The sequence below is a fragment of the Rattus norvegicus genome, chromosome 1, assembly GCF_036323735.1.
Source record: "Rattus norvegicus strain BN/NHsdMcwi chromosome 1, GRCr8, whole genome shotgun sequence".
NCBI classification, from domain to species: Eukaryota; Metazoa; Chordata; class Mammalia; order Rodentia; family Muridae; genus Rattus; species Rattus norvegicus.
The window spans coordinates 212353301-212367188 of record NC_086019.1 but is presented as its reverse complement, the minus strand read 5'-3'; the positions used below and the strand labels follow the sequence as shown (position 1 = coordinate 212367188).

At 52.7% G+C, this 13888-nt stretch overlaps 1 protein-coding gene across 2 annotated transcripts; it reads right to left on the bottom strand.

Moving 5' to 3' along the window:
• Positions 1–2373: 2373 nt before the first annotated feature.
• On the bottom strand, positions 2374–12853 carry Rela (RELA proto-oncogene, NF-kB subunit). 2 transcript variants are annotated; one of them, NM_199267.2, is made up of 11 exons: positions 12786–12853; positions 12173–12199; positions 11930–12081; positions 11626–11774; positions 10662–10753; positions 10204–10335; positions 9393–9497; positions 8998–9210; positions 4985–5065; positions 4803–4877; positions 2374–3722 (listed from the first exon to the last, which is right to left on the bottom strand). In NM_199267.2, the coding sequence occupies exons 1-11, from the start codon at positions 12790–12792 to the stop codon at positions 3103–3105; spliced, it is 1653 nt and encodes a 550-aa protein (NP_954888.1). In that variant the 5' UTR covers positions 12793–12853; the 3' UTR covers positions 2374–3102. The 2 variants fall into 2 exon arrangements, with proteins under 2 accessions (NP_954888.1, XP_038935449.1); XM_039079521.2 differs by lacking the exons at positions 10662–10753; positions 12173–12199; positions 12786–12853 and having other exon boundaries at positions 11930–12057.
• Between the last annotated feature and the right edge of the window lie 1035 nt (positions 12854–13888).

Genomic DNA, 13888 nt, shown 5'->3' with positions numbered 1-13888 from the left:
AGCTTTTCCTGGTTGAACATTCTTATTGCTAGGATAAAATACAGAACAACAAGCGAAACAAAACAAAAACCCCAAACTGTGCATAATGAAGAGGGTTTTTATTTTGGATCTGGTTTGAGGAGAGTCTGTACATGATAGTGGAGAAGTCCCGAGTGGGAGCAGATACATTGTATCCAGTCTGGAAACAGAAAAATCCACGCTCTCCTCAGCTACTTTTGCCCTCCCTTTTTATTCAGTATGGGCAGTAGGGATTCATGGCACTCATAGTCTTCATTGGCTAAACCGCTTTGGAGTCCCTCACAAGCATCCCAGATGCCTTTCTTCTAGGCATCTGATATCCAGACAAATTGTCAACGAAGCCTAATCATCCCAGGGACTGTGGTAGCAGTCATGGGGCAGTGTGGAAGGAGGGAAGGCCCTGGTCACTCTGGGGATGTGTCTGCAGAGACCTGGGATCTGACCGTGCTTGATAGATGTTTACAGAGAGTGGTAAGGAAGGTCTAGGTATCAGCTTTTTGGTTGCAGGTAGGCTAGTGCGGAAGGAAGCTGTAGCAGCGGTCCTGGAGGGAGGACAGAGGGTTGACCATGGGAGGGAGTGAGCAGATTCCCAGGACCTTGTGAAAGACTGGATGCACGTTGTTGGTAAGGAAGAAGAGGTGGTATCCACAGTGATGGCCAAGTTTCCAGCTGCAGCCGCTGGTGGGTGGGAGGGAAATAGTGGAGTCAGGGAGGAGGAGGAACAGCCTGGGATGACTGTGGCCACTGTGAGTTTGAGAGACGTCAAAGTCGAACTGTCCAGTAGCTAGTGCCCAGGGGACAGAAGTCTGGGCTACAGACAAAGATTTAGGATGGATGAGCCATTAGTATGGTGAGGTCATTGAGGGAGTGTGGGAAGGACTAAAAGAGGGCTTCCGGGGGTCATCAGAGGCCAGCCACTGCAGGACACTGGGAAAGTCAAGAGCAAGGCACTGCCTAAACCGAGGCTAAGAATCTGTACTAAGCACCGCTGAAGGATGCCCTTGGGCTTCAAGCTGCCTCACTTTCAGGGGGTCCTTGCTCGTAGCACAGCTCGAATGCAAGGTTGCCTGGGTCTGATTCCAAAATGAGCCAAGGAGAGATCGGGTTCTGCCCAATCTGGAGCTGAGTTTAGCTGGGTCCTCAGGTATTATACAGCCCTTGCTTCAGACCCGCCTCTAGGCCCGCCCCCTAAGCATGTTCACCCAGGATTTGTTAGGAGACCATGAGCGTCTTCCACTTCCCCAACGTTTGCTGTCTCACCGCATCTTCTCCCTCAGAGAATATCTATTGGGCTCGGCACGAGGGCCTATTCCCAAGGGTCTAACTATTGCAGCTTGCCCTCTATGCACTTACAGACCTCTCAGCATAGGGGGTTCCCCACCGCGTTGCAGCGCCCCCAGCGCTGAGTGCTCGCAGGGCGCATGCGCATCTGAGAAGCCTGGCCTATTTAGCTTGTACAAGACAAAACCGGAAGTATGTCCAGCTTTAGCAAATGAGCTACACTTGGTCTTTGTTTAGGTTCCTGAGGCTGTGAGTTAAGGTTTTAGGTATCCTCCTGGTACACGGTATCAAAAGTACTGGGGCAGACGGGTTTTTGTTTTGTTTTTCTGAGACAGGATCTTCCTGAATAGACAAGGTCTTGACATATCTTTGTGCCTTTGCCTCTGGAGGGCTAGGATCAAAGGCATGAACCACCACGCCACGCTTTTTGGGAGTGGGGATATGAACAGCTGTTTTGAGACAGTGTGGCACATAACTCAGGCTGGTCTCAAACTCAGTAAGCTCTCAAACCGACCTTGATCACTAGAGATGCAAAATGGCTGTTTTCAACCTGAGCTAATGGCAAACCTTCCCAACCGCTATGCAGTGTCCTTCATCACTCCCAGGATAGTTTCACTGTCACCTCTCCTACCAGGCTGTTCCATGTCTCTGCTGACCTAACTCCTGGAGTAAGAAGGCTCTAGATTATGTGAAAGAACTCCACCTCTGGGCTGGAGAGATGGCTCAGCGGTTAAGAGCACTGTGTGCTCTTCCAGAGGTCCTGAGTTCAAATCCCAGTAACCACATGGTGGCTCACAACCATCTATAATGAGATCTGGTGCCCTCTTCTGGTATTCTTAATCATAATAAATAAATAAATCTTTAAAAATTAAAGAACTCCACCCCTACTGGGCCTTTTGCAGCAGGACCCCTGCCCTAGTTGCTGTAACATTTGTCAGATGGGAATCAAGGGTTTGCAGGCATCCTCAGGTCCCAGGTTCCCGGATGACAGTCCAGTCAATTCTTTCACCATCATCCAACCCAAAGTGACCAGCAATGAGTTCAGTGTTTGCTGAAAGACGGCTACTCTCTGGCCAGCGTGGTAATACATTTATTAGTTCAGAGCTAGAAAGAGCAAGAGTCCAATAGCTTTTTGAGTAAAGACTGTCTTATGGCTGAGGTCTGGTCTGCCCTCCTGACTCTACTCAATTTGCCCTGCTATTAAGGCACTTGAGAAAGGGGAAGCAGGGATGTCTCAAACCAAACAGCCTCACGGTCCTGAAGGCAGCCAGCAATGTCCCCTCCTGGTCCCCTCAGCCACTGCTCAGCATGGAGAGTTGGCAGGGCAGGAGCTCCACAGGACAGAAAAGTGGCCCCTCAAATGCTGGTGTCAGGCAGACCTCATGGGGGCTGCTCCTAGGAGCGTTGCTTTGGATCAAGGTGTGCAGGGATCCATGTCGAGGAAGACACTGGATATAAGGCTTTACGGCCTGAAGGCCACAGCTCCAGTCTGCCCCTCTCTAGGAGAGTGCTAGAAGCTGGAGGATGGAAGCAGGGTCTCAAGAGTTCCCTACCAAAAGAAGAGCCGACTATCGTACAGGGGAAGAGCCCGAGTCCTCCTAGCTCCACTTCAGGGAAGTTAATGCTTCTGCTTAAGCACCTCCAAAAAGAGAGTGAGATATTGCTGATAAAAGAATAAAATGTGCCACCCCCAGGAGATATCACCCAAAGAAGTTGGGGGCAGTTGGTGCACACTCCCCAGAATCTGTACATGCTTCAGGAAGGCTTCAGTGCCCCACTCTGAGCAGGGTCACCATCAGTGCCTTAGGAGCTGATCTGACTCAGAAGAGCTGAGAAGTCCATGTCCGCAATGGAGGAGAAGTCTTCATCCCCTGAGAGGCCATTGGGAAGCCCTGAGGTCCCCAGGGTTGCAGGAGCTGGATCAGGGGGCCTCTGGGATCCTGTCACCAGGCGAGTTATAGCTTCAGGGTACTCCATCAGCATGGGCTCAGCTGTGGAGTGGGACATGGCCACACCCTGGTTCAGAAGCTGCTGAAACTCTGAGTTGTCGACAGATGCCAGGTCTGTGAACACTCCTGGGTCTGTGTTGTTGCCAAGCAAGGCCCCCAAGTCTTCATCAGCATCGAACTGCAGGTGTAGCAGGGCTTCAGACAGGGTGCCTTCCCCTGCCTGGGTGCTCTTTGGAACAGGTGCAGACAGGGATTGGGGAGGACCTGGGGCTAGAACTGGGACAGGAGCTGGGGGCTGAGCCAGACTTGGTACCATGGCTGAGGAGGGGACCATGGTCTGGGCCAGGACTGGGGCAGAGGATGGTGCCAGGGCCAAGGCCTGGTTTGAGATCTGCCCAGGTGGTAACACCATGGGGGAAAACTCATCAAAGTTGATGGTGCTGAGGGATGTTGAAAAGGCATAGGGCTGGGGTGCTGGAGAAAAAGCAAGGAACAAGGATCAGAAACAGCGAGGGAGAGAGAGAGACTTGCACAGCCCCTCTGCCTCCACCTAGCCCGGCTCTCTGGTGCTTACAATCCCTCCCTCTCTAGGGAACCAAACTGACCAGGCCTGTAGGGGACACACTGAGGTGTTCCCTAACTACCAGCGGTCTAAAGCTCTCACTCCTGACCTTTTAATGTTCTCGTATTACAGCGGCAAGGCCAGCTGAGGGTAAAGCATGGAACGTGGGCTTGGTGATGGGCATGTGCTACTTTTCTGAGCCACTTGCCAGCACTCACAGCCCATGACTTGTTAAAAAGTCTTTGTCTGTGTGTGCCTTCCTGCTTTTCTGTATGCACTGCATGCAGTGCCCTCAGAGACCAAAGGAGGCACTGGCTCCCCTAGCGCTGCAGCTGGGGCCGGCAAGCAGGTGCTGAGAACAGAAACCAAGCGCCCTTAATTGAGCCATCTCTCCAGCCCCACAACTTATTACTTTAGAGGTGATTTCTTCTTTCTAAATTCAATAGAGAGCTGAGGGCAGAGACATTTCCGATGTCTGTATCTGCAGGGATTATTTAATCCCTTGGTACCAAGTATTGAATCTGGGGCCTCTGTGCCAGGCAAGGCCTCTACCTCTGAGCTGTTCTTATCCTGCTTTTACTTTTAAACTTGAGACAGGGTTCTTCAGACTGACCTTAAATTTAATAACCTTGTAGTCCAGGATGGCCTTGAACCCGTGACCCTCTTGCCACACTCTCCTGAGTAGCAGGGAATAAAGGGCTCAGGGTTTAACTGGAGCCAATAGCACCCTCAGGAAATGGCTAGTTCTTGTGCCCCACTTTCAAAGCCTTGAGTTTATCAGTCTGTGACAGAGCCCAAGAGTCCACATCTGCACCGCTCCCTGGATGGTCCTGGCAGAGACCCAGGCCTCACCCCGAGAAGCACAGGCCCCATAGAGAGCAGGTTTCAGAACTCTGCAGGTGAGACTAGTGTCTGTTCTGTTCCCTTCTAGAAGATACTTCAGTCTGAATAAACGAGACCCTCATTCTAGAAGGACAAAAGGACTTCCTTACCTGGCTTGGGGACAGAAGTTGGGCCTCGGGAAGGCACAGCAATACGTCGGGGTGGAGGCCGGGGTTCAGTTGGTCCTACAGGGCAAAAGCTAGGTCAGCTTTCAGATCCTAGGTCTCCTCTCACTGATTCTGGAGCTTGGCCCACCTGCCCACTTTTCTCCCTCAGGCTCTCCCCATCTCACCATTGAAAGGACTCTTCTTCATGATGCTCTTGAAGGTCTCGTAGGTCCTTTTGCGTTTTTCTTCAATCCGGTGGCGATCGTCTGGGAAAGCAATATGGACGGTGGGTTTACTCTTGTTAGCTGGGCTGCGGTTCTCCCATGGGCTCTTCAGGAGAGTAGTGGGGTCATATTTGTCTAAGACCTCATCTCCCAACCACTTAAAAAGATGCGTGACTTTTGGAGAAGGGTCTGTCGGCTCAATTTTCTTCCCTGCTTTGTTTTTTGAGACAGTCTCACTCCTGGCTGTCCTGGAACTATGGAGACTAGACCAGGCTGACTTCAAACTCACTGAGATTCACCTGCCTTTGCCTCCAAAGTGCTGTGACTAAAGGCGTGCGCCACCACACCCGGCCTTGTTGGTTGGTCTTGACTCCTGGGGTTGCTGAGTAGAGGAGCCCTGCTCTGGGGCACAAGAGCCTGAGAGTGCCATTCGAGCTGCTCACCTAAGTATCTACCTAGGCAGAGAGGGAAGCACTGTGGGCAGGGCATCACAGGGTAGCCTAAGACTCCAGACTCATTGCAGTTAATGGCGTCTTCTTTTAGTTTGAAACTTCAGAATTATGTAGAACGCCCCAGCTGCATGCCTCCTAAGCGAACTTCATACCAAACTACTAGTTTTTTCCTGTGTCTCCCCGTCTGTCCTGGCACCAAAACTGGAAACTGGAGCTATCATTTTTTCCCTTCAATCCTCCAATCCTAACTCAACACAGCTTGCCAAGCACCTACTATGTGCTGGCTTTCCTCCTGGCCGCTGGAGGGAGGTGGGGTTGAGTAAGCACACGTGAGATTTAATTATCAAAAAGGTGACCTTAAAAGGTACCAGGGGGAGCCGGGGCTTACTGTGCAGACATGGCCAAGTCCAAGAACCACACCACACACAACCAGTCCTGCAAATGGCACAGAAATGGCATCAAGAAACCCCGGTCACAAAGATACCAATCTCTTAAGGGGGTCGACCCCAAGTTTCTGAGGAACATGCGCTTTGCCAAGAAGCACAACAAGAAAGGTCTGAAGAAGATGCAGGCCAACAATGCCAAGGCCGTGAGTGCACGAGCAGAGGCCATCAAGGCCCTCGTGAAGCCTCAGGCTGTCAAGCCCAAGATGCCAAAGGGCTCCAGCCGCAAACTCAGCCGTCTGGCTTTCATCGCTCACCTCAAGCTTGGGAAGAAGATTCGAACGAAGCTACATGGCCAAGGGTCGTAGGCTCTGCCAACCAAAGCCCAAGGTTCAAACCAAGGCAGAGGCCAAAGCTCCAGCCCAGGCTCCCAAGGGTGCCCAGGCCCCTGTGAAGGCCCCATAGAACAGGCTCCTGCCAGTGTGAAGACAGATGGACTGCTGTGACACACCCACCTACACACTATCTGCAGATGACCAGTGTCCTATGCTGTTTTTACAAATAAACTTGAGACAAGGAAAAAAAAAAAAAAGGTACCAGGATTCAGAGAAACCTTGTCTCAAAAACAAAACAAAAACAACAGAAAGTGCCAGGATCCCCATGTCCAACCTTAGAGCTGGTGAAGCTTCTCAACCTTCCCACTCCCCCACAGGGGAAAAACTAGTTTATTACATTTACGTGTTGCAGCAAGAGGTCGGAGAATGTGTGAGAGTCAATTGTCTCCTTTGATCGTGTGGGTTAACCAGAGGTGCTCAGATCAGTTGTCTGTCTTTACTCACAGCATCTTGTCAAGTCTCTACGTCTTTTCTGAGACAAGATCTCATGTGGCCTTGGACGGCATCAAACTTACTGTGTAGCAGAGACTGACCCTGAACTTCTGATCCTCCTGTCTCCACCTCCCCAATGCTGGGTCACAAGTGTCAGCACCACGCCTGGCTTGGGGGTTACCGGGGATTGAATCCAAGGCCTCGTGCTTGCTAGGCAGGGCAGGCCCTCATTAGGCTATATCCCTGCCCCTCTCCACCTCTAAAACTCTGCTCAGAGGGGCCAGACTAAGCTTCCAGATTTGCTCACATCAACTCTCTGCTTAGACATCTTAAATGTGAGCTGGAGAGATGGCTCATCGGTTAGGAGCACTGACTGCTCTTCCAGAGGTCCTAAGTTCAATTCCCAGCAATCCAGTCATCTGTAACAGGATCTGATGACAGCTACAGAGTACTCTATAAATAAATAAATCTTTTGAAAAAAAAGAAGGAAAGAATCTTAAATGCATCCCTGCTGCTTTCAGAATGAAGCCTCAGACATGCCTAAGCCCAACAGGACCACCCCGTCTGTGCTTGCTCACTGCCTGAAGACAGCTTCCAGCATGATGTCCCTGAGCAAGCTGTGTACTCCCCAACACCCCTGTCCTTCTAGGACTAGGCCACTAGCATGAAAAATGCACTTTGGGTTTTCCTCCCAGGTAAATGACACCATCGCCAACTTCAGCTCCCTGTCCCGGCCCCTTCTTGTTGGTACATCATTTACAAATCTGTCTCCCAACTGAGCTTGTAAAGGGTAGGGAATCTGTCTCATTAAACAAACAAAACAGGGCTGCAGAGGTGGCTCAGCGGTTAAGAGCACTGACTGTTCTTCCAGAGGTCCTGAGTTCAAATCCCAACAACCATATGGTGGCTCACAACCATCTGTAATGGAATCCGATGCCCTCTTCTGGTGTGTCTGAAGACAACTACAGTGTACTCACATTCATAAAATAAATCTTAAAAAAAAGAAATGATACTACTTTTGCTACTGTGTATGGTGTTTTGTCAGCACGTCTGTGCACCACATGCATTCACCGTGCTCTTAACCGTCTCTCCGGGTCCTATCTCATTTGATTTCTTATGTATAGCACGTGGGACAGGCCCTGGTTGTTCATTAAGCATTGGGCAAAATGAAGCTGGGTCACATGGCAGTGACAAGACACAAAGTGGCAAAAAATCCACAGAGTCAAGTGACCCTGGCTCGGATGTGCCACTGCCTCTAACTGCTGGTGAGTTCAGCTAAATCTTCCTGTTAAAGAGCTGAGAGTCTTAAGTCCTTTATGGAAGCGCTCTCCCAGGGCAGATCTAGCAGACAGAGCTGAGTAAGGTGGGTGTCACTGTTAAATAAGTGGATAATGACTTACATGTTCTTTAACAATGGGGACACATCTTTAGACATGCTGTTTGGCATCTGTCATTGTAGGAACATCTGTCTTAGTATAGTATGTATGTGTGTGGTGTGTGTCCGTGTTCATGGAGGTGCATGCATGTATGTGCAGATGTGTGCAAGAGCTGTCAAGGTCAAAGCTTGATACTGGGCGTCTTCCTCTACCACTCCCCACCTGATTGTTTCCAAGATGTACTTAGCGTATGACCGTTGACCTGCTCCTGTCTATGCGCAATACCTGCATGCCCGGTGCCTGTAGAGTTCAAATGTTAGGCGCCCTGAAAATAGACTTAGAGACGGTTGCCAGGCACCGTGTGGGTGCTAGGAATGAAACCTGGGTCCTCTGGAAGAACAGCAAGTACTCCTAACCACTCAGCCACCTCTCCACCTCCAACCACCTTGCCTGTCTGTCTGTCTGTCTGTCTGTCTGTCTGTCTGTCTACTTAAGTATTTATTCATTTGAGACAAGATCTCACTATGTAGCCCTTGCTTGCCTGGAACTTGTTATGTAGACCAGGCTGGTCTCAAACTCACAGAGATTTACCTGCCTTTGCCTCCTAAGTGCTGAGATTAAAGGTCAGCCACCATGCCTTGAATCAGCAAGGCTGACTGGCCAGTTAACGAGAGCCATCTATCTTCATGCATGGGTTCTCTGGTTACACATGCTGCTGGAGTACCCAGCTTATTACAGAAATATGCACACAGAGACACCTGTGTCATTAGCCAGTGTAGTCTTATGTGACCACCATGGTATATGTGGTCTGTCTTTGACAGAAATATCCGTGCTCTGAACCACAGCATGTACAATCCTGTGCTGGCCCCAGACATCCATCCCTGAGCGTTCTCCTAGCTGGGCAGTGGCTGTGGTACCGGCCTCCCAGCCTCATACCTGTGTCTGGCAAGTACTGGAACTCCATGGGCTCACTGAGCTCCCGATCAGAAGGCCGCCGAAGCTGCATGGACACTCGCACAGGAGCCTGCAGGCTAGGGTCAGCGTATGGGGGAGTTCGGAACACAATGGCCACTTGCCGGTGCACATCGGCTTGAGAAAAGGAGCCTCGTGCCTCCCAGCCAGGTCCCGTGAAATACACCTCAATGTCTTCTGCAGGAGACAGCAGCAGTACGGGTTAGTATGTGTGACCCCCGACAGACTGTTGTCCTCAGCACCTGATGCTTTTCCCTGTGACATCTCCCGCTTCCCCTGAAGTCACTGAGGTAGCTGGCACTCATCACCCCTGCTCAGCCTCTCCCCTCCCCTCTCGGTGCACAGAGTCCAACGTGTACCTTTCTGCACTTTGTCACACAGCAAGAAGATCTCATCCCCACCAAGGCAGCTCCCAGAGTTCCGGTTTACTCGGCAGATCTTGAGCTCGGCAGTGTTGGGGGCACCTGAAACATCAGAGGTCTCAGGGTACCCCGAAGGAGCCGTAACAGTCACGCCCAGCCCAGCCGTGTGTCAAGGTCGCCCACAGCCTGTGACTACACTTCTGCAGACCTTCTGCTGTCTGCTCTTCAGGTCAGCCAGTTCACCACAGTCTCCCTGCAGTGCTTGTAGCTCGGCTCTAGGTAAGAGGGACACGGAAGGCTGCATTTCCGTCCCTCACAGACCTTCCAGTCCAGAGGAGACACTGGCCACATCTGTCTCCTTCCACCTGAGCTTCAGAGTTTCAGCTTTTGGTTCATCCCTGCCTTGGCAATGAGCCCTCTGCTCCTCACTTCCAGTTCATACTGGTTTCCAGTCCTTAGGATTTTAAAGCCCTTCTATTTTCATTTGCTCTGCTGCTTGCTAAAGACTGCAATCCATCAGTGTCAGCCCAGGTCATCAGAGCTTCCTGTGAGCTACTAATGTTCATTTACTGCTGTCTAGCCTTATCTGGTTTCCTAAAGTCATGAGCACAGTTCTTGGCACACCAGCATCTCAACACAAGATATGGAAAACAGTCACTTCCCATCCAACTCCAGGGCATCCTGCAAGCTTCCCACAGAGGCAGCTCTGGGTCTTCTCTGCCCTGCCCCCTGCAGCAAGGCCACACCCACCCCAGCCCCATTCTCTTCCCAAGCCCACCCTCTCCCCTTACTGCAGCTGGCCACTTACGGTTATCAAAAATCGGATGCGAGAGGACAGGGGTCAGGCGGAGGGGCCTGCCTGATGGGTCCCGCACTGTCACCTGGAAGCAGAGGCGGACCGCATTCAAGTCATAGTCCCCGCGCTGCTCCTCTATGGGAACTGTCAAAAAAAAAAAAAAAGTGGTGGAAGGCATGGGGAGGGCAGGGAGCTCTGAGGGAAGAGGAAGGTGATTTGAGGATATATAAAACAGAAGTCTAAGGGGAGGAAGACAAAATCCTAGACCCATCACGGCTCTACTGGGACCTGAATACACCACCCCTTTCTAGGCCTGACTCTCAACGGTAGCATGTGAGTGTGTACCATGCTGGCAGCGAGGTTCCACTTGTACTGTTGGGTTGGTCATGGAGGGTGAGGAGCGCCAGAGGCCCAGGGAAGGTGGCAGAATGTGCACCACAGGCAGGCTATGTCCTGCCCCTTGCTCCTACCTTGAAAGGGGTTATTGTTGGTCTGGATGCGCTGGCTAATGGCTTGCTCCAGGTCTCGCTTCTTCACACACTGGATCCCCAGGTTCTGGAAGCTGAGGCCTCAGGCATTAGTTCTGTGTCTCCAAAAGAACACCCTCTTCCCACTCCTCAGCTCACAGCTCAAGGCTTCCCACTGTGCTACAATGAACCCACTCCTTACCCACTGGCGAGTCTCTGAGGGACCTGGCCCACACCAGCCCCCAAGTCAGTGTCCTAGCCTCAGCCACAGGGCCTTCCTGTCCCGTCCCTGAGCACACTAAACTTAGTCCCTTTTCCAGGTCACCATACTTCTTTCTTGTGCATGCAATGTTCTTTTGGGCTTGTCTGCTTTTTCTCACCATTTGAGTGTTAGCACAGAGGCCTTCTGCAATCTTCCAACCCAAAGTCATGAGACCTACGTAACAGGACATGGTGCTACGCGCCTATTACCCTTGGAGTTGAGAAGAGGAGGTAGGTGAACCCTCATGAGTGCAAGGCCAGCTTCAGCTATATGAGACTCTGTCCCTATGCCACGAGACCAGCCTCCTCCTCCTTCTAATTTATTACTGTGTTTTCTTTTCATCATGGAAATTATAATTCTCCACTAGTATCTTTTCTATCTGTTTGTACAACTGTCCCCTGGTTTTACCAACTGGTATTTAAGCTCTAGGAGAGTCCATTACGGACTTTCTGATACAAGAGCCTAAGGGACTGGGCTATCCAGTCATAAAGGATCTGTCGCTCCAAGATAAAGAGTTCCCATCTGTTAGCGAATTTAAGACAAAGGGGGTCTGTTTGCAGACCTGGGGACAGAGCAAGGACTCTGGATTCTGCCAGTGTTTAGAAAAGTGTAACTTTGTAACAGCTGCCTGGCCCAGCCTGCTCTTACCCTGCCCCCTACCTACCCTGACCTCACACTACCCCCAGCCTATCTATTCAGACTCACCTGTGGATGCATCGGTCTGGGCAGAGTTCAGCCTCATAGAAGCCATCCCGGCAGTCCTTCCCCACAAGTTCATGTGGATGAGGCCGGTGAGGTGGGTCTTTGGTGACCAGGGAGATTCGAACTGTTCCTGGTCCCGTGTAGCCATTGATCTGTCCAAAGTACAGAGTACTTTAGAGGCCAGCAATCCCAAATCTGGCTCCTAGACACGGGGCGCGGTGGCAAGGAGGCAAGTCTGCTGGGGCTCCACAGTGCCTTCCACCACATCTGTGTCCCCACCCCGACACCCCTGGGGGCTCTTGCTTACCTTGATGGTGGGGTGCGTCTTAGTGGTATCTGTGCTTCTCTCCCCAGGAATACTGCCTGCAGAGCGGCCCTCGCACTTGTAACGGAAACGCATGCCCCGCTGCTTGGGCTGCTCAATGATCTCCACATATGGCCCAGAAGCCTGGGCTGGCTCTGTGGGTGATACGGTCAGCCATTAGGTGCTGCCCCCATGGCCCCTACTCCAGGACAGCCCCTACCTACTGAGGAAGGATGGTCCACTTACCTGAGGGAAAGATGAGGGGAAACAGATCTGAAAGGGAAAGACAAGGCACACTGTCAATAAACTCCAGTACCCACCCTCACCAGGGAATGCCTCCAAAGGAAACTGAGCCAAGATCCTAAGACCTGCCCTGAAAGAGGCCAGGTAAAGAAGGCAAAAGCATCTCTCTACTAGAGAAAAGGGGCACAGAGGTATTCCTTTGCCCGGGGAAACTGAGTCAGAGCCTGTTTTACGTTCATAAGTGACACTGAGGAAGGGTTCTACCCCCTCTCCTTTTCGGGGGATACTGAGTCAGATACTTTCTCCCTTACACGGAAAGGAAGCCAGAACTAATCGCATCGACACAGTGGGTGGGGGGGGGAAGCCGGAGGAAACTGAGTCAAGATTCACCCGTACTCCCACCCAGGAGGGACATTGAGTCAAGGCGCCCTCCACTGAGAGGGGCAACTGAGTCAGACCCCTCGCAGCCCGCCCCGCCCCGTGCCACCATCCGGCCTGCCGCTCCCTGCGCAGCAACCCGCGGCGCAGAAAGGGGCGGAAGACGGCGCGAGGGGGATCCCGCCGCAGGTCCCGGAACTCTAGGGCAGCCGTCCCGCGGGCCAGAGGGCAGCCTCACCGTCCATGGCCAGGGTCCCGGGGGCGGGGCCGGGGTCGCAGCTGAGCCCACGGCGCGCTAAAGCGAAGCCATTCGCCAGAGGCGGAAATGCGCGGCGCGCGCCCGTCGTCGCGTCACTGCCCGGAATCCGGCCGCGCCTGCGCGCTGCGCCGCCGCCACCGACGCGCGTGGGGGCCGAGAGCAGGTGCGCAACTCACGCTGGGCGCGGAAGGTGTGCGGCGCGCGGGCGGGGACACCGGAGCGCGGCGGTAGGACGCCGAGGCTATTCGTCCTGAGGCCCGCCCGACTGCAAGCCGCTCCCGGACTACGCAGCGCGGTTCGCTCCGTGTCCGGGCCCCGCCTGGAGGGCGGGCCCGCGATTACTCACTCTGTTTTTAGGGGATTTCGGGTCCCGTTCCCCGCCCCGCTCTGATCTCAAGAGTTTGGTGATGTCACCCTGGCCTGGTCTGGAGCAGAGCCCGGGCTGCTGGCAGGCTGCGGCCATTCGCCCTGCACAAGGAGAGGCTCAGGCCTGCTGCTTCCGCGGAGCACAGTGACTGAATTCCACACGTTTTCCTACTCGTGCAGGGCCTTCTGGGGACCGCCGCGCGTTACAGGCCATATGCTCCCAACCTAGATCCGGCTGCGCGCAGGAGTGCTTCCCAAAGCATGCTTCATCAAGGCTTGACTGAGGCCTTGGTGTAGAGGGGACCGAGGTAGACACCTGTACCTCTAAGAGTCCCTGAGAGCAATGAATGCTGGAAGAGCTCCAGGGCTTCGCCTCCACAGATAGGTCCTGTCTGCTAAGGTTCAGATCCCTAGGGATCTCCGGAGCTAGCCAGGGTCACACCACTTGAGCATCTCCTTGAAGGCCTCCCAGGAGCCTGAGCTCCAGTGATGAAAGCTTTTGTAGGGAGAGAAAATTGCCATCTAAGCCAAGGGCGGGTGTGCAGATTGAGTCTGGGGACACTGGCTGGAGGAATCAACACATCAGGCTCCCTCCACAATGCCAGAAGGAGGAGGCGGGGTGGGGGGCAGAGGAGGCTTTAGCACATGGAGAAAGACTTATTTTCTCTAAATTAGGAAATCATGTGGGAATTGGAAAAGATTGGAAATTCTGACTT